Source organism: Mytilus trossulus, chromosome 4 (genome assembly GCF_036588685.1).
Source record: "Mytilus trossulus isolate FHL-02 chromosome 4, PNRI_Mtr1.1.1.hap1, whole genome shotgun sequence".
Classification (NCBI taxonomy): domain Eukaryota; kingdom Metazoa; phylum Mollusca; class Bivalvia; order Mytilida; family Mytilidae; genus Mytilus; species Mytilus trossulus.
Genome location: NC_086376.1, coordinates 91,848,944 through 91,874,457, shown reverse-complemented (window position 1 = coordinate 91,874,457; position 25,514 = coordinate 91,848,944). Strand labels below are relative to the sequence as shown.

At 33.0% G+C, this 25,514-nt stretch overlaps 3 protein-coding genes across 3 annotated transcripts in view; 1 reads left to right on the top strand and 2 right to left on the bottom strand.

Annotated features, from left to right (window-relative positions):
* Positions 1-454: 454 nt before the first annotated feature.
* On the bottom strand, positions 455-5,917 carry LOC134716302 (NADH dehydrogenase [ubiquinone] 1 alpha subcomplex subunit 13-like). The gene is made up of 4 exons (XM_063579200.1): positions 5,761-5,917; positions 4,311-4,389; positions 1,072-1,143; positions 455-740 (listed from the first exon to the last, which is right to left on the bottom strand). The coding sequence occupies exons 1-4, from the start codon at positions 5,849-5,851 to the stop codon at positions 536-538; spliced, it is 447 nt and encodes a 148-aa protein (XP_063435270.1). The 5' UTR covers positions 5,852-5,917; the 3' UTR covers positions 455-535.
* A 1,672-nt stretch (positions 5,918-7,589) lies between these two features.
* Positions 7,590-8,474, top strand: LOC134716909 (uncharacterized). The gene has a single exon (XM_063579926.1). The coding sequence runs from the start codon at positions 7,590-7,592 to the stop codon at positions 8,472-8,474; it is 885 nt and encodes a 294-aa protein (XP_063435996.1).
* A 3,841-nt stretch (positions 8,475-12,315) lies between these two features.
* LOC134716300 (vacuolar protein sorting-associated protein 45-like) overlaps positions 12,316-25,514 on the bottom strand; it is a 28,582-nt gene continuing 15,383 nt past the window's right edge. Inside the window, exons 10-14 of the mRNA XM_063579197.1 lie at positions 18,607-18,765; positions 18,079-18,186; positions 16,597-16,718; positions 16,041-16,172; positions 12,316-13,728 (exon numbers count right to left, since the gene is read on the bottom strand). Of these exons, the coding sequence (XP_063435267.1) occupies positions 13,653-13,728; positions 16,041-16,172; positions 16,597-16,718; positions 18,079-18,186; positions 18,607-18,765 (597 nt within the window). The 3' untranslated portion in view covers positions 12,316-13,652. The remainder of the gene's footprint in view (positions 13,729-16,040; positions 16,173-16,596; positions 16,719-18,078; positions 18,187-18,606; positions 18,766-25,514) is intronic.

Below are 25,514 nucleotides of genomic sequence, written 5' to 3'. Positions count from 1 at the left end.
TTTCCAGATACTTTGAAAATTCTAATTGGTCAATAAAATAAACAGTCATTAATCTATAATACTGCAAACTATTGCTAACCCACAGGAAAGAGGGGTTTTTTTTAAACCTTTGCAGAAGATTACCAGTATTCATGGTATTGGGATTCAACCCAGAACTTACTGAGCATGTGCGAAAGTGAATGATAAACAGACCAATAACAGTCACAGAATCTGAATATTTTCTCAAAAAATGGGTGTTGTCTGGTAAAAAAAAATGTTTTAAAGACAAATTTAGGAAGTACCAAACACTACATTTATACATGATGATGTCTTATCACAAATATATCTGACTTTGTATGGTGTCAGTGGAGTTGTGGCTCAATGGCATTGGTCTCTTCCCATAGAAGTACATGTATATAGAAGTCAACATTTTGTTAAACATTTGGGTTTGGATTTGGATCAAATAAATATCAAATAAAAGTATGTCATTTTGTATTTAACAAACATTTATAATTACATTCATACATATAATTTCAGAAACTAATAATCTGTTTATTTAATGTCTGCGTGCTTCATTTCTGTGCCTAACAGCTGTTTTAGAACTAACATGAGCATAGTATTCTGCAAAATTAGGTTCCACAAATCTGCCCAGTTTATTGTAAAAGACTGGTTCTCCATATAAGGTACCAGTTTTCCAATGTGGGACATTTTTCATCAGTTCATTCTCTTCATCTCTGACTTTCCTCCAATGCATCATTGTACTGAAAATAACATTTGTATATTTGTCAATGTCATATGAAGACCCATTGGTAGCCTTTCGTTTGTTTTCTACTCTTATGTTGGGTTGTTGCCTCTTTGACACATTCCCCATTTCCATGCTTAATTATATTGGAGCATTACTGATAATTCCTTTTCACAGAAGCTAAGAAACGTGTGCGAAAAATTTTCCTTGTACAGTTAGTACAAATGTAAGGTCAATCTCCTTTGTACATAATATGGACAACTTTACACATTACAGAAATTTTATCTACATTTTGAATAAAATTTTGTAAGGAATAGTTAATAAAACATTCATCTTTAACTTCAAAATACCTTCTTTGTCTCTCTGCAGCAATGAGTGGTTCTACAGCAAATCTAGCATCATTCTGTTCCACCCTTCTTAATCTGAAAGAATTAAATAAACTGTTATCACAGAGATATGTATTGCTTTTTTGTAATTTCAATAACACAACTGTTGAAATTAAAATAGCAACACAAGTTACACTGTACACCTTAGCATGTGAGTTTTGCAAATATTAAGAGTCCATGGACCAATCACCATTGCTGAAGGTACTTGGCTAAACAATCTCCATTGGAAATGAGATGTGCCAAGGCTTCGGTGTGAGCCAAGGCTCCGTGTTGAAGGCCGTACTTTAACCTATAATGGTTTAATTTTTAAATTGTTATTTGGATGGAGAGTTGTCTCATTGGCACTCACACCACATCTTCCTATATCTCTTTATACATAATACAAATGCATACCAAATACCATTGACTTATCTGTGACCTACAACTAGTAGTTCACCATAAAGTTTAAAACTAGACATAATCACAAACTAATACTTTGTTGCCGCCACCATCGAAACCAGAACTAGCATACCTATGTCCTGCTTTTTGACTCCCTCAAGTGAGACAAAAAGTAGTCACAAGAGTGCACACATTGGAATGTCTCGCCTTCTTTACTAATCATTGATATTGCATTGATAGTCCTAAGTATAAAGCTTTATCACAACTGTCACATGAACTTAACATTAACAAAGATAACTAAACACTGACCAATGAACCATGAAAATGAGGTCAAGGACAGATGCCAGGTTGACATGAACAGCTAACAATGCTTCCATACAACAAATATAGTTGACCTTTTACTTATAGTTTAATAAAAATAGACAAAAACCAAAAATTTTAACACTGTGTAATGAACCGTCAAATTTGAGGTCACGGTCAAATAAAACCTGCGCCACTGACATATAGTTCATAAAATATTTCTATACACCAAATATAGTTGACCTATGGCTTATAGTATTAGATAAAGAGACCAAAACTAAAAAACTTAACTTTGACCACTGAACCATGAAAATAAGGTCAAGGTCAGATGACATCTGTGCGCTAGACATGTACACCTTACAATTATTTCATACAACAAATATAGTAGACCTATTACATAGAATATGAGAAAAACAGACCAAAACACAAAAACTTAACTATAACCACTGAACCATGAAAATGAGGTCAAGGTCAGATGACATCTGCCCGCTAGACATGTACACCTTACAATCATTCCATACAACTAATATAGTAGATTTAATGCATAAAATATGAGAAAAACAGACCAAAACACAAAAACTTAACTATAACCACTGAACCATGAAAATGAGGTCAAGGTCAGATGACACCTGCCAGTTGGACATGTACACCTTACAGTCCTTCCATACACCGAATATACAAACCCTATTGCTTATAGTATCTGAGATATGGACTTAACCACCAAAACTTAACCTTGTTCACTGATCCATGAAATGAGGTCGAGGTCAGGTGAAAACTGTCTGACAGGCATGAGGACCATGCAAGGTACGCACATACCAAATATAATTATCCTATTACTTATAATAGGAGAGAATTCAACATTATAAAAAATCTGAACTTTTTTTTCAAGTGGTCACTGACCCATGAAAATGAGGTCAAGGACATTGGACATGTGACTGATGGAAACTTCGTCACATGAGGCATCTATATACAAAGCATGAAGCATCCAGGTCTTCCACCTTCTAAAATATGAAACTTTTAAGAAGTTGGCTAACGCTGCTGCCGCCGCCGCTGGATCACTATCCCTTTGTCGAGCTTTCTGCAACAAAAGATGCAGGCTCGACAAAAAAAAACTACTTTTTTCAAATTTATGTTTAAATACTGACTTAATGACAAAAAGAACTGGTTCTCACAAACTTAATGCAAAAAGCTGTAAGGCCTGCTGCTCAAATATTTAAACTGCAATAATTGTTTTAGACTAGGTAATTTAAGAGGTCCTAAACTTTCAACCCAATTATGATTGTCTGTGTACATTTTCAAACATCACAATTTTAGAAATTCAGAAATTATTGGGAATTTTGAAGAATGATAAAAAATGCAAGATTTGTTATTGTGATTTCAGGAATTTTTCATACAAGTACATGTATATGTATCAAACCATAGGGAACATGTGTAATAAGTTTCAAGTTGATTTAACTTCAACTTCCTCAATAACTACCTTGACCAAAAACTTAAACCTAAAGCAGGACGAACTGACGGACAGACGGAGGGACAGACTAACAAATGGATGGACACACAGACCAGAAAACATAATTAATGTCTGGATTTACAGAACCTTCTTAAGAATTTTCACTTATCTGTTTCAAATTACAAGCTTTTTTACAAAAATATGTTATTATAAAAAGATTGAATAGAAATAAAGGAACTAAACAAGAATGTGTCCATTGTACACAGATGCGCCATCTGAACTATCATTTTCTATTTTCAGTGAACCATGACAATGGGGTAAAAACTCTAATTTTGCATTAAAATTAGAAAGATCATATCAAAAGGAACAAATTTCAAACTGATCACTGCTGATTGGACTTCATCAAAATCTACCTTGACCAAAAACTTTAACCTGAAGCGGGACAGACAGACGGAAGGATAAACAAACAGAAGCACAGACCAGAAACTATAAGGCCCATATACAGGGCATAAAAAGCTGTATATCCTACTGGTGATGGAAAAAGATATTGGTTCAATTAGGTAATGAAAGATTGTGGAACTCTCAGTTAGACAGTAAAGTATATCTGTAGTCATTTGTGACACATTTATCTGATAATCGACCAATCTGAATCCAAGCATTAAACTTCTATAATTTATAAATTATAATATACTTTAAGCTGAATATAACTATGAATTAGAATGAAAGTTTATTTTAAACTCAAGAAAATTTGTCAAAAGAAATATTCTGTCAATTGCTATAAAATCAAATCAAATCAAATATATTTTACTGTCAATTAAAGACGCCCATTACAGGCAGAATAATCACAAGTTAAATTTGGTACAAATGATTACAATTATTTGAATACAACGATTTTGAGAACATAAAAATAAAAGGAATGTATGAATAAACTTCAAATCCATGATTTCACTGGAGTTTCGTGGATCACTATACTTAAAACTTCCATAAATGTTAAAATAACTTTGCTCAATAGATTAATATGAACAGGCATATAATCAAGCAGATTTGTTATGTGATAAATATCAATTCTAAACCATACCTCCATATTTTTCTTGTTTGATAATAGGAAATTACTCCAAATCCAGTGAAGCCAATCAATCCTGCTAACTTTAAAAATGCTAAAATAAATTAAAGAACATGTACAAGTTAAAGTACAACTTTGTGTGTGTGTAGGATAAATCTAAATAATGTTTTGGATTGTGTATTGTTAAAAAAAATTATTCATTGAGAGATACTGGTTTTTTGTTGTTGTTTTTTTTGTTGAGTAAAGAATCATGTTTTGGTAAGTGTATTGCTATAACTGTATTTTAAAATTAAGTCAGTCAGGGGTACTACTTGTACAAGTTGTTTTTATTTACTTGAAGAAGTAAAAAAAAATATACACGATATTAATAAATAAATAATGTTTAAATAATCTCCACATAAATTTTTCAAAATTTACTTGTATAAGTAAACTTTTCTTACAATCGCACAAAATTCATATATAGTTTTGAGATGAAAATTTTTGCCTCTAATAAAATATTGAATCTGGAATCTGTAAATGAGCTGTGTTCTGAAGATAACAGACAAATGGGATTTTTATTGTCCATGAAATTACACTTAAATAATTGATAAAGACATCTGCAAAGGGAAGATAATTTAAAATTCTATTGGAGCAAAGAAATCATAAGAATTCAATAAGACAAGATAGGATGACTTTTTTACTTCTACAAGTAAAAAAAATAATCTGAATTTTCAAGGGACATAACTCAGGCAATATTTTTTTTACCTGTACAAGTAAATAAAATTCACTTGTATAAGGTAAAGTATCATAAAAATTTACTAATATAAGTATATTAATATTACTTCTTCAAGTAAATAAAAATAACTTGTACAAGTAGTACCCCTGACTGTAAGTGAGATTCTGACAACCATGACAACATTTAAATATTTTTTTATCCGTAATGTCTTGGTTAGTGCTGATTGTTTCAGGTAAAAGGGGCCAAGCTGTTAAAACAATTATCTTTTGTGTTTTTCATTTAAAATCTTCAAGGTTTTAATCATACAAAGCTAATTACATGCAGTATTAACATCAAAGCAATTTAAATCAACAATCATGATTTTCTAAATCAAATTCAGGTTGAACATGTAGGGTGCGAACGGATATTGGCTGGTATATTGTGAGGTGCAAACATGTATGGTGCAAAAGTGCATAGGCCGTGAAGGTCCCTGAGACTATTTTATATGTATTGGTATTATATTTTGACAAATGTTTGTGTCATTTTAGTTACTGGTAAAAATCTGTGAAAAGATGTATGTTAATTGACTATCCTGGGGTCCTGGATTAATCTTTGATCACAAATGCATCGTTGAATAGTGAATCAGAATACCAATAACTGAATAATGTCATTAATGACGATTAAAAAATAAAATATGATTTATTCCTGTGTGATAAGGCTAGCTACGAATACACCATGACTACATTAAAATTCATAGCATTTTAATAGTACCATTTCCTGGTTTAGGCATTATTTTTTCATATTGTATCGGCTTGTATCCCCCGGGAGGGGGCATATCCTGAGTGTACCCGATCCTCGACATCCTCGGAGACTCCAAAATTTGGAGGTCGCAAGGGAGATAACTCAAATCAGATTTATAATATGTGAACCAATTTCGGACCAAGCAAGATTTAAATCCGTGTAAAATTGAAAAAAAAATCGACAATCACTATTAATTTTTTTAAGGATTTGTATAGTTAGACAAAATACAAATCCTTGAATCCTTACAAATCCTTGATTTTATTCAATATTTTCTTTCTAAACCAAAGCCTATGAGCTAATATTCTAGAAATTTTTTTGAAGTGACCAAATGTCCTATTATTGGGATTAGCAATCACAACATTTTTTAATCTTTTAAATCAGTTCTAAAAGTATATTTTTTTTAAAGAGTTTACATGGAAATAAAGTTCCACCCCTGTTAAGGTATTTATCTTTCAGTCAAGATTTGTTAAAAGATGGTTTTTAACAATCTGTCATCTCCCGACAAATTATTTATCACACACCACACACTCAGGATGGATCCAGCCATTTTAAAAGGGGAGAGGGAGGGGGATGTCAACTAAGTATAAATGGGGAGTCCAACCATGTCAAAATTCAAAAGCATTGATTGTCAAACAAATGGGGGAGTTCCAACCCAGGCCCCCCTCTTTTTGGCCTGGATTCACCAATAACACTTTTTTTCGTGCATGTTAATTGTGTTATCTTAATATATGATTTTTTGATTGGATGGATCTATATAACTCTGTTAGAATTTCTCACAAATCAGGAAATAATAAATTGACTTTTCTTTGTCGATTAATAATTAGTCATGTTTTGTTTTGTATGTCTTAATATTATATTCTAGAAAGTCACCTATAGAGTTATTAAACTATCAATTTCAGTAATAGTGTAATTCTAGATATCATCCTCATCAACATTTTTCCCTTTCAAAGTTTTCTTTTATCTATCAAAGTTTACAAGAATATAGACGGGTTTATCTACAACTGACCTAGAAAACGTGGGCGCATCCATTGACCTCTCACGTGACCGGTCAGCCATTACAACCGTGAAAAATAAAGCACGTGCATTGATCAAAACATTATCGATTTTCTGTTTACATTTATATTTCTTTCATTTATTAATTTATTTTACTATGGAAAGCGCCGAAAGTTATAAAAAAGGTGGAGGCAATTCGTGTGCAGTTAATAGTTGTACAAATAATCGTAGAAAACTCCAGATGTGGAAAAAATCAATGTGTGAATTACACAACGAGTTGCACAATGACTGTCCTTGTTTGATCCCATACAAGTTTCATATGATGCCTTCTGACGAATTAACAAAACTCGAGTGGATAAAAGCAATTAACAGAAAAACTTTGCCAACATTTTCTTGATGGTGCGCCGACAAAAAGAAATCCGTATCCAAAATTAAAACTTGGTTATGACAGTAAAGTTACACCCGGCAGACGCAAGTTAGCACGTCGTGAAACGGCTGTGAAAAAGCTAAAATTAAGTTATGAGAATAATTCTGGTGACGATAATGTGTCGGACTCTACTGGTTTTGAAGCTCTAGACATTTCTGTAAATGATGACAATGAAACGTATCCCGAGGCTACATGTAGTTTTAATGTAGCTTTCCCTGAAACTGTTACTAAATCTACCCAGTATGATGAGACGGACTATCTTATTTATAACGACCATCCTTATTCTGAAAAATGGTCAGACATTCAGACAACATCAACTCAGACAAAACTTTTATTGACTGAGGAGAAAGGTGTTTAGAGTAAAATAGAAGGGGGGACCATGTCAGCAAATACGAACATTGTGATTGACAGTGACGCCTTATTATATACTGGTGTAACCAAGGAAGTTTTTTTTACTTTAGTGGAATTACTACGTGAAGACAATCAATTCAATTTTCAACTAGATATTGCAGATCAGCTTTTGCTTGTACTGATGAGGTTAAAACTTCATTTGATATTTGATGATTTAGGACGTCGCTTTGGTATTTCAAAAAGTTTGGCATGCAAATTATTTAATTCTTGGATGCCAGTTCTTGCTGAACAACTTAAAGGCTTGGTTGTTTGGCTTCCACGAGAAACAATTCGAGCTTGTATTCCCGAATCTTTTCGGGAAAATTATCCTCGTACAACTGTGATAATTGATTGTGCTGAGACATTTATACAGAGACCAACAAATCTTAAGAGTAGGTCAGAGACTTATAGTAACTACAAGTCACATAATACTGCAAAATATCTTGTTGGCATTGCACCTCATGGACATATAATGTTTATATCTCGGGCTTTTGGAGGTAGGGCAAGTGATAAATTCATAGTAGAAAAAAGTGGCTTTTGTCAGTATCTTTTGCCAGGAGACGAGGTAATGGCAAATAGGGGTTTCACAATTGATGATTTACTTTTCCCACTCAGAGTCAAACTAAATATTCCAGCCTTTACAAAATGCAAACCACAACTTAGTAATGAGGATTTAACAACAACCAGGCGTATAGCAAGAGTTAGAATTCATGTGGAGCGTGCGATTCGTAGACTTAAAGTTTTCAAAATTCTAAGTAGTACTGTTCCAGTGTCCTCCTTGAAAAACTTTGAAGACATTCTTCTTGTATGTTCAGCCCTTGTGAACTTAAGATCAGACTTAATAAGAGAACCTGATGAATTTGCAGAAATTTAAGTTCTTTATTCAGATACATGTAGTATATTTTGACTTGGTCTCTTGTGTACAATTCTGTTATGTACCTTAACACCTTATAGTCAAGGTTGGCAAAAAAGCGGTCAATACTAGTATACTAGTATTGACCATGCCAGTGGTAAATACCGGTATTTACTGGGAAATACTGACAAATACTGGGAAATACCGGCAAATACTGTAAGTTATAGTGTATTCAATTGATATTTGCCACTGGACATAAAATAACAATCAATCATCATTATGTGTTATACCAGTCGGATACATGTATAAACATTTATGTATACAAGTGTAGGCATAATATTTACTAAACTAAATAGTGCATGAATGAGTTTCTCTTTCAAAAAATATATATTATATATAAAGTTAAAAAGGGGGAGGCCAAAAGCATGGTTCATGTATGCTTTCTCTGGATCAATCTTTGTGAACTATTTGTGCACACATAAACGTTTATGTATCAGTACTGGCTTCTTTCACTATTGCTTTTTAAAAAAAAAGATTTGATGCCAGATCTATCAAATATCTACATGATCTATAAAGTAAGTTGAATAATACAGGACAATTCATCAGTTTATACATATGTTATACAACACTAGAACACACCCGTGATATTGCGGGTCCGTGACTGAATCAAAGTATATAACTATGAGTATGCCTTATTTTAGTATTGGTATTGTCATCTGATCAAGTCATACCGATTATAAGATGCACAGTTTTCTCTGTTTTCAAAATCTTTCTGTTTGAACATGTTGAACCCGTCGACCTGGAACCTATCAATTATTGGTAATATTATTAATTTGCAAAACAAAAGGGCCGTGGAGTACTTTTTAACAGTATACAGCAAAATTCTAAATACACCGTTTGGTGGTGCGCCTGTCAAATGCGGAACATACAGATGATGTAGGAATAGGTAACAGTTGAATATACTATTGGTATCGGTGTCGGACTCGACTCGGAACTTCTTATTTATTGGCAGTATTAATTACGTGGAAAACAAATGGGCCTGGAGTGGTGTAATTTTTAATCAACACTATTGTACTATATTAGTTATATATAAGGTTGAATTCTTTGATTCATCGTTTTTACGTGATGACGGCTGACAAATTGGACCTCGTAATTTTAGTATTATAGATGTAGCTTTACAAATTTTTTTTTCAAAGTATGCTTTTCCCGGGGGGGGGGGGGGGGGGGCTCATTATTGAAGACTGTTTATCAAGGTGACATACATTTGTACATGTATATTTGTTTACATTGTTGTTTTGCTTTTTTTGTTGATACATATAATTATAGTCTTATTGACAATAACACCACACCAGTAAATAAGGGGGGGGGGGGGCTCATTGTTGAGGACTGGTGACATACATTTGTACATTTTGTGCATGTACATATAAACTGGTTATATAATTAACATTGATGTTTTGCTTTTTTTGTCGATACTTATAGAAGTTGTCTTATTGGCAATCACACCTGTACATATACATGCACTACAACCATGACAACTGATTACAGTAAAAAAATAAATAAAAATAAAACAATTTTATTATTCTTTACATTTGTTTGTCAGTGTTAACATGGTTAAATGCCCTAAAAAAATGGTGAAAAATATCATTAAAAGGCAATAACTCCTATAATGAGTTAACAAAAGTTTCAGCCTTCAGCCTTCATTTTTTCATAGATCCTGTTCTACATCTATCTACATTCTACGTTGATCTGTCAAACGCTTCCAAAGAATATACAAGCGAGTATAAAGTATAAAAAAAAAATAAGAATAATAATAAAGCAATGTATAACTAGAGGCTCTAAAGAGCCTGTGTCGCTCACCTTGGTCTATGTGAATATTCAACAAAGGACACAGATGGATTCATGACAAAATAGTGTTTTGGTGATGGTGATGTGTTTGTAGATCTTACTTTACTGAATATTCTTGCTACGTACAATTATCTCTATCTAAAATGATTGGCCCAGTAGTTTCAGTGGAAAATGTTACAAATTTTATGAAAATTGTTTAAAATTGACTATTAAGGGCAATAACTCCTTAAGAGGTCAATTGACCAATTGACCATTTTGGTCATGTTGACTTATTTTTAGGTCTTACTTTGCCAGAAAAATATTACTGTTTACAGTTTATCTCTATCTATAATGATATTCAAGATAATAACAAAAAAGCAAAATTTCCTTAAAATTACCAATTCAGGGGCAGCACTCTAACAACCAGTTGTCCAATTCATCTGAAAATTTCAGAGCAGATAGATCTTGACCAAATGAACAATATTAACCCAATCAGATTTGCTATTAAGGTTTGGGTTTTGAGTTATAAGCCAAAAACTGCATTTTACCCTTTTGTTCTATTTTTAGCCATGGCGGCCATCTTGGTTGGTTGGCTGGGTCAACAGACACAATTTTTAAACTAGATACCCTAATGATGATTGTGGCCAAGTTTGATTTTATTTGGCCCAGTAGTTTCAGAGGAGAAGATTTTTGTAAAAGATAACTAAGATTTACGAAAAATGGATAAAAATGGACTGTAAAGGGCAATAACTCCTAAAGAGGTCAACTGACCATTTTGGTTCTGTTGACTTATTTGTGAATCTTACTTTGCTGAACATTTTTGCAGTTTACAGTTTATCTATCTATAATAATATTCAAGATAACCAAAAACAGCAAAATTTCCTTAAAATTACCAATTCAGGGGCAGCAACCCAACAACCAGTTGTCTAATTCATCTGCAAATTTCAGAGCAGATAGATCTTCACCTGATAAACAACGAAACTCCATGTCAGATTTGCTCTAAATGCTTTGGTTTTTGAGTTATAAGCCAAAAACTGCATTTTACCCCATATGTTCTACTTTTAGCCATGACGGCCATCTTGGTTGGTTGGCTTGGTCACCGGACACAATTTTAAAACTAGATACCCTAATGATGATTGTGGCCAAGTTTGATATTATTTGGCCCAGTAGTCTCAGAGGAGAAGATTTTTGTAAAAGTTAACGACGACAGACGACGATGGACGCCAAGTGATGAGAAAAACTCACTTGGCCCTTCGGGCCAGGTGAGCTAAAAAGGGAGGAAGGGAAAGGGGGGGGGGGATTTGCTTTTCATTCATCTGTTGAACTAATCATGTAAGCCATTTTAAAAGTTTCTATCTTTTTATTATAGATTTTGAGATATAAGGCAACAATGTGAAAAAATGGAAAAAAAATATGTTGTTGTATCTTGTTTTGCTGGTCATTTTTTGCTATATATATATATAGTTTCTATACCCTAATCTTATAGTTTCTATATATTTATAGCAATTTTCAAGATAACTGACAAAAATTCAACAGATGCATTTTACTATTATATTCTATTTTTAGCCATATCAGCCATGTTTGTCAGCAAGTCAGGTCATTGGACACAATTTTATACTACATACCCCATTGATGATTGTGGCCAACTTTGGTTAAATTTGCTCCACCAGCAGTAGTTATAGAGAAGATTATTCCATAACAAAACAAAAGTCAAACTCATTCCTAATTGACCTAGGTATGCAATCTATCTCAACAATTAAAAGTTATGGTTTCAGGAGTACAACGAATGACAAATCATTCACTATAAGCACTTTCTACAAACTAAATTCTTGAGCACTAATCTTTAAATTCCTCATTGTGTGAGAGTCAACACTTTGGATTACCACAAATGTACCTGAATAATTATCATGTTTTATGTGCAGTCTCTCATATGTTTACATTTACATTCATTTTTGGTATCATCTCATTCAAGTCTAAAAAGAGTTTTCAATCTATATTTTAAACAGGGATTATCATGGCCAAATAATCAATATAATCATAAAGCTTTGAAATATTTTTATTAAATTTCAATAACAAACAATTATTGCACCATCCCTTGCTTAACATACAAACTCTTTCAACAACACACACACACACACTATCTAATGTGTACAAGGAAACAATGAATAATCAAATAAAAAAAATCACAAATAAATAATTGTTCATTGTAAAGACCTAATGCATAAACAAAAATCATAAATTTGGAATGATCAGTAAATGGAGGAGAGCCAGTAACCCTAATAAGTGACCCTGATTTTTTTTTATAAATGAATTATTTGAGTAAATCTTATGTGCATGCATTACCAAATTTATTATTATTTTTAAAACCGGAATAAGAATTGCTGGATAAGTGGTTCGTATTTAATAAATACGTGAAATAGGAAGGACTCCATTTTAGAGCATTTTTCTAGAATTGTGTCACCTTTTTCTACTTCTTTTTATGACTTCATATGCGCCACCCTTCAACTATTAAAGTTTAGGGTGAAAACTAAAAATTGTTGTATATGAAGAAAATTTCAGCAAAAATATTTGTTGGCAGAGGGTGGAGACAGTGACACTGTAGAAATGTTTTACCAGAAAATCAGGTTTTGAGGGATAAAAAAATCACTAAAGATGCAATTGGTGAAAATATTATTTAACTGAAAGAATTGGACATTATCGCATTATTAATATTTTAGATTTTAGGGCTGAAATAAGAAGTTAGTAAACCAACTCATTTGTAATCCTACCATTCTATCTAATTTGATGAAAAGGAAAAAAAGTATGCTTTAACTAAGCCTGACGACCTTCAGGGATTATCTTTTTAAAAATATAATCAATTCAATTTAATATTAAAAAATACTTTTCCTTTGAGGTCACCTGAATACTTTATATAGTTTCAGATAAAAATAAAATTCCAACAGCTATGCAATATAAATATTCATATTTAAAATTCATACTGAAAAAGTACAACCAAACGTTAGATATGGACATATTTTTATGATTTATGATCTTGATGTGAAACTTAAAGATCAAAATGATCTCTTGGCAAAATGCTCTTACAAATTCTATGCTAGACTTACATTTTGTAGGGCATTTGTTCTAGACTTAAACCTGAATATATTCAAATATAAGGTAGTTTAGTACATATTGATGCTATTCATAAATAAGATACATATCATCTAACAGTATTTACTGCAACTATCACAAAATGTTCAAACAGAAGCAATAACATCACCTATTAAATACTTCTATACTTTACAATGATGTCATTTTAATCTATTTTATAAAATCTGATTTTGTTCCTGGACCTTATCTAAATTGTAAATGATATGCATTGTTATAGTTGTAATTAGTTCATCTTCTGTGATATCTTGGTCCTACATTACTTGAACTCTGACCTTGAACAGCTTGTGCTACTTCATCAAGAAAACTGAAAAGACAAGGAAATGAAAATTATCTACAAGTATTCCTGATATCTAATACACATATCTAAACTATAAAACCTTATCAATGCACATAATTATATATTCATGTGTATTTGTTTATCTTATTTAATAAACATTGACCATTGGTCCAAGATGGACTTTTATTTTAGGTTAAATTTAGAGGTTGAAGTTGTAACTTTATATCTTGCACAAATTTTAAAAGCAAGAATGTATTTCTCTGTTTATTAAACTATAATTTATAATCATTCAAATCTTTGTTTCACAGCTAACTCACCCCTCCACCAATGTATAACTATATGAAATGTGCATATTGTTTTGTATACTACTGACTGTTTCTGATTTGTCTTTGTAGATATTCCAACATGGAAGCGACTAGTGCATATTTAATAACTGCATTTTCTTTATATTATTTCTTCAATAAAGCTGCACACAACTGGTGAGCTGTTCTCATTATGATATGTTTTCATTTATTAGTCTAAGTGTTGTGTTCTAAGGATTAAATTATTTATGTTTGGTTGAGGAACGAATGAGGACATAAAGATGGATAAACACAACATATCTGCCAACAGATATCACACAATTCACCGTTTCAGAATCTAATGCATTCTTGGTAATATTTTCAAAACTGTACACTAAAAACATCACGATTGGTTGAAAGGTCAAAAACAATGGAAACTCAACATATGTCGTGACTTAATTTTCATTTAGGGGTACGAACAATGAAGTTACTCATCAGTCAGGGGCATTACTTAAACAAGTAACAATTAAAATTACCTATACAAGTAATGTTGAAAACGAGGCTAATTTAAATATAACTTATATAAGTTATTTTTTTGAATATTATTTTTATAGGTGTCCAAGAATACAGATTTTACTAGCTTTAGATAATTTTCAAAGTTATCTGGTTATTTTTCCCTTGATATATAAAAACTAATTCTTCAGAAACACTAATTAACTTTCCGACACACTTATCTTTCATACCGACGCTTCTGGGTCAAAGATTGGTCTCTTAGGACTATTAAATTATCAGTTTCCTCTAAAATCTTGAAGGTAGACTGATATAAATAGATAGATACTTGTGAATTAATTAAGACCTGAAGTTATTTATAATTTGTAACCTAAATCAATTACATATGTGCCTTAGATAAGTGTAATTGTTATTTTTTTCAAAAATGTTTAAAATAACTTATTCAAGTAATAATTTTATCATTATTTTCAAAGTAACCCTTTATCTCTATACTCCTCTCAAATCTGATAAATTCTTTATTTTATGATATAAAATGTTGTTTAAAATCATGAAAACTACATTTAGTCTATGTTTCTATTGAAAATTAAAATAACTCTATTAAGTAATTTTATTATTTTCAAAATAAAGAATTACTTATATAAGTAATTAAAAAAAATAACTTGTTTAAGTAACGCCCCTGACTGCCCATAGTCCTTTAGATTCTGAAATTACCGATTGTGCGACAATTCTTGTTTAATAGTACTTTTAGTTACTCAGGCTGGTTGTGTAACTTGAGTTGAAAACATGATGTACATCTTTAATTAAAATGTGTATTTTTCTATACACTTTATAATTGTTAAAACATCATTTTTTAAAGTGCCAGTCTTTGTAAGAATCAGGCAATTTAAGTAAAAATTTAAACATGATTAGAAAAAAACCACCGAGTTAATCATGCTATTTAATACTAACCATCAACCTGAGTTAAAAAGTATTAGTCTTTCGTTTGTGTGTGTCTGGTAATATCAAATAACTTGATAAGAAAATTGGTTAGAATGATAGCAAATTACAGAGTTATCTCCCCTTATTTGTTAATTTCTAGTGCATTCCAACCAAATTGTATCTTCTATTACCAGAACAGAAAATGGAAATGAATGTTATTTTTGTGCATAACTACATATTATGAACTGTCAATGAAATCAATGTCAAATTGGGTGGGTTTTATTTTGTCATGTTTTCACCACTGCCTGATTCTTAGGCAGACTGGCACTAAATGAAAGAAACTTTTTAAATAGGAAAAACACAATCGTTTTTTTCAAATTGAAAAAGATGTAATTTGACAAGTCAGTATTAAAAGATAACTTTCAATTTCGTCATTCAAGCTTAATGTGAAATTAAAAAGTTTGCTGATGCCTAATATATTGTTAGGGTCTACAAGATGACATGAAGTTGTCTGAATTCAATCTGCATTTCATTTTCTGATAAGGAAAACCTATAGATTTCATAATCATTACATAAAATTTCGTAAAAGTAATAGGAGCCTGATTTACCGGGGTACTTCTAATATTTTACCTTTTGAAATTATGAACAGTTGTGCCTCCAATTATGATACGAATCCCTGGACTACTTCTGTTTAGAGTATGAATAGCTAAAGCTTCTTCAAAGGTTGTTCCACCAATTACAAATACAATTATATCTTGAGGTCTGAAAAAGAATTAAAATTTTGACATTGGTTTGTTTTTTTGTACTTGGTACTACTAGAATAAGCATAAAGAAAGAGTATCACCTCAAATATTCTTTGGCAGTAAAAAGTAAACACTAATTATTTCCTGTATAAATGGCCTTTAGAGTCAGGGTGGTGCTATATTATTTTGCAAAATTCTACTGAATTTCTACCATTCATGACTGTGAATTAAGTAAAATTTTTGAAATATTTTTGATTTCAGGGCCATTTTAATCCTGAAACATACCTTCTACTTCCCAAATCAAATAATTTTTTTCCTTGACTGATATTTTTCTGTATATGTTTAGTCCTTGTTTGCCTATTGTTTCATTCAAATATCTTATTTCAAAGCAGTCGTACCAATTGTCTGCTTCCACAAAGTAAAAAAAAAGAAGAATACTTTACCTGTCTTTCAATTGACTGACTCCTAAGTAGGGATAAGCTCCTTCTTTTAGTTTGCCCTTTATCAACTGGTCTAACAAGCTGTATAACAAGGGTTTATGCTGTGTATAAACATTCTCTACTCCCTGCAAAATAGCAAATGATTTTAAGAAGGGACTGAGTATTTTGACATTAATATATCATTACCCTCTTTCTTTATAAGAAAATGTTTGTTATACAAAAAAAAAGGGTGAATATTGGAATGCACTGCTTTTTGAAAGACTGATAATCATACTAATTCTATGCATGAAAGGAATATTCTGATACCGTTCCCCCTCATTTCTATCTGATATAGTATCCACACATACCCTATTGGTAATGTCATAACAAGAAGATGATTTATATTTACACACTGGACTACAACAGATTTGTTCTGTGAAGTAGATGTTAAATATGTCATTGTGTTCTTTTGAAGGAGAGTAAAATCATATTAAATTATTTTGTTATGAAAAACATTTGTTTTACATACTGTCAGATTCAGAAGAATATATATGGGGTCAGTAAAATAAGTACCGATTTTCAGGTTATCTGCATGTTGATATTGTAAAATATCAGCTGCAAGACATAATATGAAGTTTTTTGTCGAGTGAGCGTAGCGAACGAGATCAAAAAGCCTTCATATAATGTCAAGCAGCTGATATTTTACAATATCAACATGCAGATAATCTGATAATCCATTTATCGGGCTATATTTGCATGTTTCATAAGTGTTTTCTTTGTTTCACCATTGCACACAAAAGATGACTTGATAAGTTCCGGTCAAAGTTATTAACGTCGGTTCAAACATTATGACGTCGCTGATATATCCAGGTCAAAGTTATTAAGTTATTATTCAGAGACCAACATATTTGACCTCACAAAGACATATACGGAATAATATCAAGAGCTAAACAGAGTGATATAGACAGTGGGACGACCGATAATGTAGAGTATCTGACAATTTCAATGAATATTTTCTTTCATGTAGCTTAAAAGATCAATCTCTTTCACCTAAATTTATTTTTTGTTTGAATCTCAATCAATGCTTTATTAGAAAGATTAAAAAAAAGAATCATAAACATGAAAGTCGTGTCAGTTTTATAATTCTTCAATGCATTACAGTTAAGGCTAAACAGCTGACCATTGTGAAAGTTAAGCATTCTTATTTCTATATCAGATAGATAAAAAAATGTTAACCCTGACTTAGTTTATTTCTAGGATATTGATTGGTTAACACACGTCATTACAAAACCCATAGCCCTGGGTGTTACTAACCCATATAACCGGACGTTGCTAACCATTATCCTGGGGAGCTTCACGCAAGTTTTCCTTAGTTCAATAAATTCGTTATCTACGTTCATATCCTGTGCCTTCATGGTGTAAAAATACCCATATCTACTTGAAATGCATAATAGTCTGTTTCTGAAACAAAATCTTATTTCTATAAAACAATATGTGATGTTTTACCTTAACACCTTTAAAAAATTTCTTTGTTAAAGAAACAATATCCTGGTTACCAAACAAATCACTCCCTCTGGACTTCTTCCCACCATAATCTAACACAGAATGGACCATCTACAAAAAGAAAATTGCTCAGTTATTCAACTACTAGTTAAAATAATTGCTATAGATATTCTAAATACTAAAATGTCCTCCTCCTTCTCATTGTCAAATCTGTTCACCTTAGCCTAGCATCACTTTATTCAGTTCAATTTTAGTAAACACCAAAATACAGCTTAAAACCTAAATATATTTAACGACAATAACTCATTTAGAAACTGGTTAAATAGCATTATTTTATAAAAAAACAATTTTAAAATTTAAAACTAGCTAAGACCCTGCTTGCACATTTTTTTTAAAAACACATAACAATACTTTGTACTATAAAAAAATATTCAATATTTTTTCTACCAAAATTATGTTTATAAACACTAGTACTTTGACATACAATGAACAGCGCAGGATTGCAATAGTTATTCCAATTATATTTTTTACCATTCTGAGTCTGTCACTGACACCCCTCTTCCGTAAAGCATCAACTAATCCTGATACATCATTGTTACTATGGCTTTCATATCGCAGAGCATACAACATAACTAAACGTAACATATCTATATGCTGAATCTTCTCAGAAGCTATTAATGTTTTGATTCTCTGTAAAAAAGTTTAAACATAAAATAATCATATTTATTTGCAGATTATTATTGGGCTTCATGATAGGCTTTTTAGTTTGTAAACATCAAAATTTACAGACCAAATATTCATCCCCTAAGATCTTATTTTTTATTTTCAATTGAAATTAAAATGAAAACAATTCATGAAAAAAGTATTCTAAATCAGTTTAAATTTTATCAGACTTTTAGTAATGTTCCTGATTATGGCAAAATTTCCATGTTTTAGCATCAATGTACATCAAGTATAATGAAATCTCCCTTATAAGTGTCATTGTCTTTATATATTTTTTTTAATTTGCCAAATGATTTAAAAATAAACATAATTTTAAGAACCTACATGGATGCTTTACAATTGTTGAAGACCATATGATAATCTCTAAAAATCTATATTTGTCAACATGCATTCTTGGGTTGCTTTTTCAGCGAAAATACTTTTCAACCCCTTACCATTACTGATTAAGACTAGTTTTACCTCACTTATTTATAAAGAGGTGTTTTTTCTTCACTGGAAGCAGCTGTGTACTTAAACATCCAACAGAACAAACCAATTCTCTTCTTTAGAATTGGTTTGATTGATTGATTTTTAGTTGTTTAACGCCACTTTTAAGCACCGCATTTAGGCTATTGTGTGGCAGCCAATTTTTATTGGTGGAGGAAGCTGGAGTGTCCAGAGAAAACAACTGACCGTTGATAGGAAAACTGGCAATCCTAGTCAATTAAGATTGAAGTCAAGTGAACCCACATTAGCAGGGTTTGAACTGACAACACCAGTGTTGACTATCTAGTGATTACAGTAGTAACTACTTAGACCACTCTGCCACCGAGGCCCCTTGTATTGGTTTGATTGCTAGGTGACTAAATAATTTGTTTATATAAAAAAGAAGATGTGGTATGATTGCCAATGAGACAACTATCCACAAAGACCAAAACATTAACAACTACAGGTGAAGTTATAGGTTATATAAATATAGGTTAACAACTACATTTTTGTATTATGCCCAGTCAACCCCTGGGTTTACCCAAGTTCTGAGATTTACCTGTAATATTGCTGAGTGATCTCCTTGACAGACTATATCTTGTTCTAGTTCAGAGACTTCTAGTAGATGATGTTTATACCTCCAGTGAACCCCTGGTAGTAACTAAGTTCTAATATTTACCTGTAATATTGCTGAGTGATCTCCTTGACAGACTATATCTTGTTCTAGTTCAGAGACCTCTAGTAGATGATGTTTATACCTCCAGTGAACCCCTGGTAGTAACTAAGTTCTAAGATTTACCTGTAATATTGCTGAGTGATCTCCTTGACAGACTATATCTTGTTCTAGTTCAGAGACCTCTAGTAGATGATGTTTATACCTCCAGTGAACACCTGATAGTAACTAAGTTCTAAGATTTACCTGTAATATTGCTGAGTGATCTCCTTGACAGACTATATCTTGTTCTAGTTCAGAGACCTCTAGTAGATGATGTTTATACCTCCAGTGAACCCCTGGTAGTAACTAAGTTCTAAGATTTACCTGTAATATTGCTGAGTGATCTCCTTGACAGACTATATCTTGTTCTAGTTCAGAGACCTCTAGTAGATGATGTTTATACCTCCAGTGAACCCCTGATAGTAACTAAGTTCTAATATTTACCTGTAATATTGCTGAGTGATCTCCTTGACAGACTATATCTTGTTCTAGTTCAGAGACCTCTAGTAGATGATGTTTATACCTCCAGTGAACCCCTGATAGTAACTAAGTTCTAATATTTACCTGTAATATTGCTGAGTGATCTCCTTGACAGACTATATCTTGTTCTAGTTCAGAGACCTCTAGTAGATGATGTTTATACCTCCAGTGAACCCCTGGTAGTAACTAAGTTCCAAGATTTACCTGTAATATTGCTGAGTGATCTCCTTGACAGACTATATCTTGTTCTAGTTCAGAGACCTCTAGTAGATGATGTTTATACCTCCAGTGAACCCCTGATAGTAACTAAGTTCTAAGATTTACCTGTAATATTGCTGAGTGATCTCCTTGACAGACTATATCTTGTTCTAGTTCAGAGACTTCTAGTAGATGATGTTTATACCTCAAGTGAACCCCTGGTAGTAACTAAGTTCTAAGATTTACCTGTAATATTGCTGAGTGATCTCCTTGACAGACTATATCTTGTTCTAGTTCAGAGACTTCTAGTGATGATGTTTATACCTCCAGTGAACCCCTGATAGTAACTAAGTTCTAAGATTTACCTGTAATATTGCTGAGTGATCTCCTTGACAGACTATATCTTGTTCTAGTTCAGAGACTTCTAGTGATGATGTTTATACCTCAAGTGAACCCCTGGTAGTAACTAAGTTCTAAGATTTACCTGTAATATTGCTGAGTGATCTCCTTGACAGACTATATCTTGTTCTAGTTCAGAGACCTCTAGTAGATGATGTTTATACCTCCAGTGAACCCCTGGTAGTAACTAAGTTCTAAGATTTACCTGTAATATTGCTGAGTGATCTCCTTGACAGACTATATCTTGTTCTAGTTCAGAGACTTCTAGTAGATGATGTTTATACCTCCAGTGAACCCCTGGTAGTAACTAAGTTCTGAGATTTACCTGTAATATTGCTGAGTGATCTCCTTGACAGACTATATCTTGTTCTAGTTCAGAGACTTCTAGTGATGATGTTTATACCTCCAGTGAACCCCTGGTAGTAACTAAGTTCTAAGATTTACCTGTAATATTGCTGAGTGATCTCCTTGACAGACTATATCTTGTTCTAGTTCAGAGACCTCTAGTAGATGATGTTTATACCTCCAGTGAACCCCTGGTAGTAACTAAGTTCCAAGATTTACCTGTAATATTGCTGAGTGATCTCCTTGACAGACTATATCTTGTTCTAGTTCAGAGACCTCTAGTAGATGATGTTTATACCTCCAGTGAACCCCTGATAGTAACTAAGTTCTGAGATTTACCTGTAATATTGCTGAGTGATCTCCTTGACAGACTATATCTTGTTCTAGTTCAGAGACCTCTAGTAGATGATGTTTATACCTCCAGTGAACCCCTGATAGTAACTAAGTTCTAAGATTTACCTGTAATATTGCGGAGTGATCTCCTTGACAGACTATATCTTGTTCTAGTTCAGAGACTTCTAGTGATGATGTTTATACCTCCAGTGAACCCCTGATAGTAACTAAGTTCTAATATTTACCTGTAATATTGCTGAGTGATCTCCTTGACAGACTATATCTTGTTCTAGTTCAGAGACCTCTAGTAGATGATGTTTATACCTCCAGTGAACCCCTGGTAGTAACTAAGTTCTAAGATTTACCTGTAATATTGCTGAGTGATCTCCTTGACAGACTATATCTTGTTCTAGTTCAGAGACTTCTAGTGATGATGTTTATACCTCCAGTGAACCCCTGATAGTAACTAAGTTCTAAGATTTACCTGTAATATTGCTGAGTGATCTCCTTGACAGACTATATCTTGTTCTAGTTCAGAGACCTCTAGTAGATGATGTTTATACCTCCAGTGAACCCCTGGTAGTAACTAAGTTCTTAGATTTACCTGTAATATTGCTGAGTGATCTCCTTGACAGACTATATCTTGTTCTAGTTCAGAGACCTCTAGTAGATGATGTTTATACCTCCAGTGAACCCCTGATAGTAACTAAGTTCTAATATTTACCTGTAATATTGCTGAGTGATCTCCTTGACAGACTATATCTTGTTCTAGTTCAGAGACCTCTAGTAGATGATGTTTATACCTCCAGTGAACCCCTGGTAGTAACTAAGTTCTAAGATTTACCTGTAATATTGCTGAGTGATCTCCTTGACAGACTATATCTTGTTCTAGTTCAGAGACCTCTAGTAGATGATGTTTATACCTCCAGTGAACCCCTGGTAGTAACTAAGTTCTAAGATTTACCTGTAATATTGCTGAGTGATCTCCTTGACAGACTATATCTTGTTCTAGTTCAGAGACCTCTAGTAGATGATGTTTATACCTCCAGTGAACCCCTGGTAGTAACTAAGTTCCAAGATTTACCTGTAATATTGCTGAGTGATCTCCTTGACAGACTATATCTTGTTCTAGTTCAGAGACTTCTAGTAGATGATGTTTATACCTCCAGTGAACCCCTGATAGTAACTAAGTTCTAAGATTTACCTGTAATATTGCTGAGTGATCTCCTTGACAGACTATATCTTGTTCTAGTTCAGAGACTTCTAGTAGATGATGTTTATACCTCCAGTGAACCCCTGGTAGTAACTAAGTTCTAAGATTTACCTGTAATATTGCTGAGTGATCTCCTTGACAGACTATATCTTGTTCTAGTTCAGAGACCTCTAGTAGATGATGTTTATACCTCCAGTGAACCCCTGGTAGTAACTAAGTTCTAAGATTTACCTGTAATATTGCTGAGTGATCTCCTTGACAGACTATATCTTGTTCTAGTTCAGAGACCTCTAGTAGATGATGTTTATACCTCCAGTGAACCCCTGATAGTAACTAAGTTCTAAGATTTACCTGTAATATTGCTGAGTGATCTCCTTGACAGACTATATCTTGTTCTAGTTCAGAGACCTCTAGTAGATGATGTTTATACCTCCAGTGAACCACTGATAGTAACTAAGTTCTAAGATTTACCTGTAATATTGCTGAGTGATCTCCTTGACAGACTATATCTTGTTCTAGTTCAGAGACCTCTAGTAGATGATGTTTATACCTCAAGTGAACCCCTGGTAGTAACTAAGTTCTAAGATTTACCTGTAATATTGCTGAGTGATCTCCTTGACAGACTATATCTTGTTCTAGTTCAGAGACTTCTAGTAGATGATGTTTATACCTCCAGTGAACCCCTGGTAGTAACTAAGTTCTGAGATTTACCTGTAATATTGCTGAGTGATCTCCTTGACAGACTATATCTTGTTCTAGTTCAGAGACCTCTAGTAGATGATGTTTATACCTCCAGTGAACCCCTGGTAGTAACTAAGTTCTAAGATTTACCTGTAATATTGCTGAGTGATCTCCTTGACAGACTATATCTTGTTCTAGTTCAGAGACCTCTAGTAGATGATGTTTATACCTCCAGTGAACTCCTGATAGTAACTAAGTTCTAAGATTTACCTGTAATATTGCTGAGTGATCTCCTTGACAGACTATATCTTGTTCTAGTTCAGAGACCTCTAGTAGATGATGTTTATACCTCCAGTGAACCCCTGATAGTAACTAAGTTCTAATATTTACCTGTAATATTGCTGAGTGATCTCCTTGACAGACTATATCTTGTTCTAGTTCAGAGACCTCTAGTAGATGATGTTTATACCTCCAGTGAACCCCTGGTAGTAACTAAGTTCTAAGATTTACCTGTAATATTGCTGAGTGATCTCCTTGACAGACTATATCTTGTTCTAGTTCAGAGACCTCTAGTAGATGATGTTTATACCTCCAGTGAACCCCTGGTAGTAACTAAGTTCTAAGATTTACCTGTAATATTGCTGAGTGATCTCCTTGACAGACTATATCTTGTTCTAGTTCAGAGACTTCTAGTAGATGATGTTTATACCTCCAGTGAACCCCTGGTAGTAACTAAGTTCTAAGATTTACCTGTAATATTGCTGAGTGATCTCCTTGACAGACTATATCTTGTTCTAGTTCAGAGACCTCTAGTAGATGATGTTTATACCTCCAGTGAACCCCTGGTAGTAACTAAGTTCCAAGATTTACCTGTAATATTGCTGAGTGATCTCCTTGACAGACTATATCTTGTTCTAGTTCAGAGACCTCTAGTAGATGATGTTTATACCTCCAGTGAACCCCTGGTAGTAACTAAGTTCCAAGATTTACCTGTAATATTGCTGAGTGATCTCCTTGACAGACTATATCTTGTTCTAGTTCAGAGACTTCTAGTAGATGATGTTTATACCTCCAGTGAACCCCTGATAGTAACTAAGTTCTAAGATTTACCTGTAATATTGCTGAGTGATCTCCTTGACAGACTATATCTTGTTCTAGTTCAGAGACCTCTAGTAGATGATGTTTATACCTCCAGTGAACCCCTGGTAGTAACTAAGTTCTAAGATTTACCTGTAATATTGCTGAGTGATCTCCTTGACAGACTATATCTTGTTCTAGTTCAGAGACCTCTAGTAGATGATGTTTATACCTCCAGTGAACCCCTGATAGTAACTAAGTTCTAAGATTTACCTGTAATATTGCTGAGTGATCTCCTTGACAGACTATATCTTGTTCTAGTTCAGAGACCTCTAGTAGATGATGTTTATACCTCCAGTGAACCCCTGGTAGTAACTAAGGTCTAAGATTTACCTGTAATATTGCTGAGTGATCTCCTTGACAGACTATATCTTGTTCTAGTTCAGAGACCTCTAGTAGATGATGTTTATACCTCCAGTGAACCCCTGGTAGTAACTAAGTTCTAAGATTTACCTGTAATATTGCTGAGTGATCTCCTTGACAGACTATATCTTGTTCTAGTTCAGAGACCTCTAGTAGATGATGTTTATACCTCCAGTGAACCCCTGGTAGTAACTAAGTTCTAAGATTTACCTGTAATATTGCTGAGTGATCTCCTTGACAGACTATATCTTGTTCTAGTTCAGAGACCTCTAGTAGATGATGTTTATACCTCCAGTGAACCCCTGATAGTAACTAAGTTCTAAGATTTACCTGTAATATTGCTGAGTGATCTCCTTGACAGACTATATCTTGTTCTAGTTCAGAGAC

What these genes read in the sequence shown, in the direction of transcription:
- LOC134716909 (XM_063579926.1), top strand. Translation starts at nt 7,590, where the DNA reads ATGTCAGCAAATACGAACATTGTGATTGACAGTGACGCCTTATTATAT.
- LOC134716302 (XM_063579200.1), bottom strand. Translation starts at nt 5,851, where the DNA reads ATGTCGAGGATCGGGTACACTCAGGATATGCCCCCTCCCGGGGGATAC. An exon ending in AATGCCTAAACCAGGAAATG is followed by an intron (nt 4,390 to 5,760) that starts GTACTATTAAAA and finishes AATTTATTTTAG; the next exon opens with CATTTTTAAAGTTAGCAGGA. An exon ending in GCTGCAGAGAGACAAAGAAG is followed by an intron (nt 741 to 1,071) that starts GTATTTTGAAGT and finishes TGTTATTTTCAG; the next exon opens with TACAATGATGCATTGGAGGA.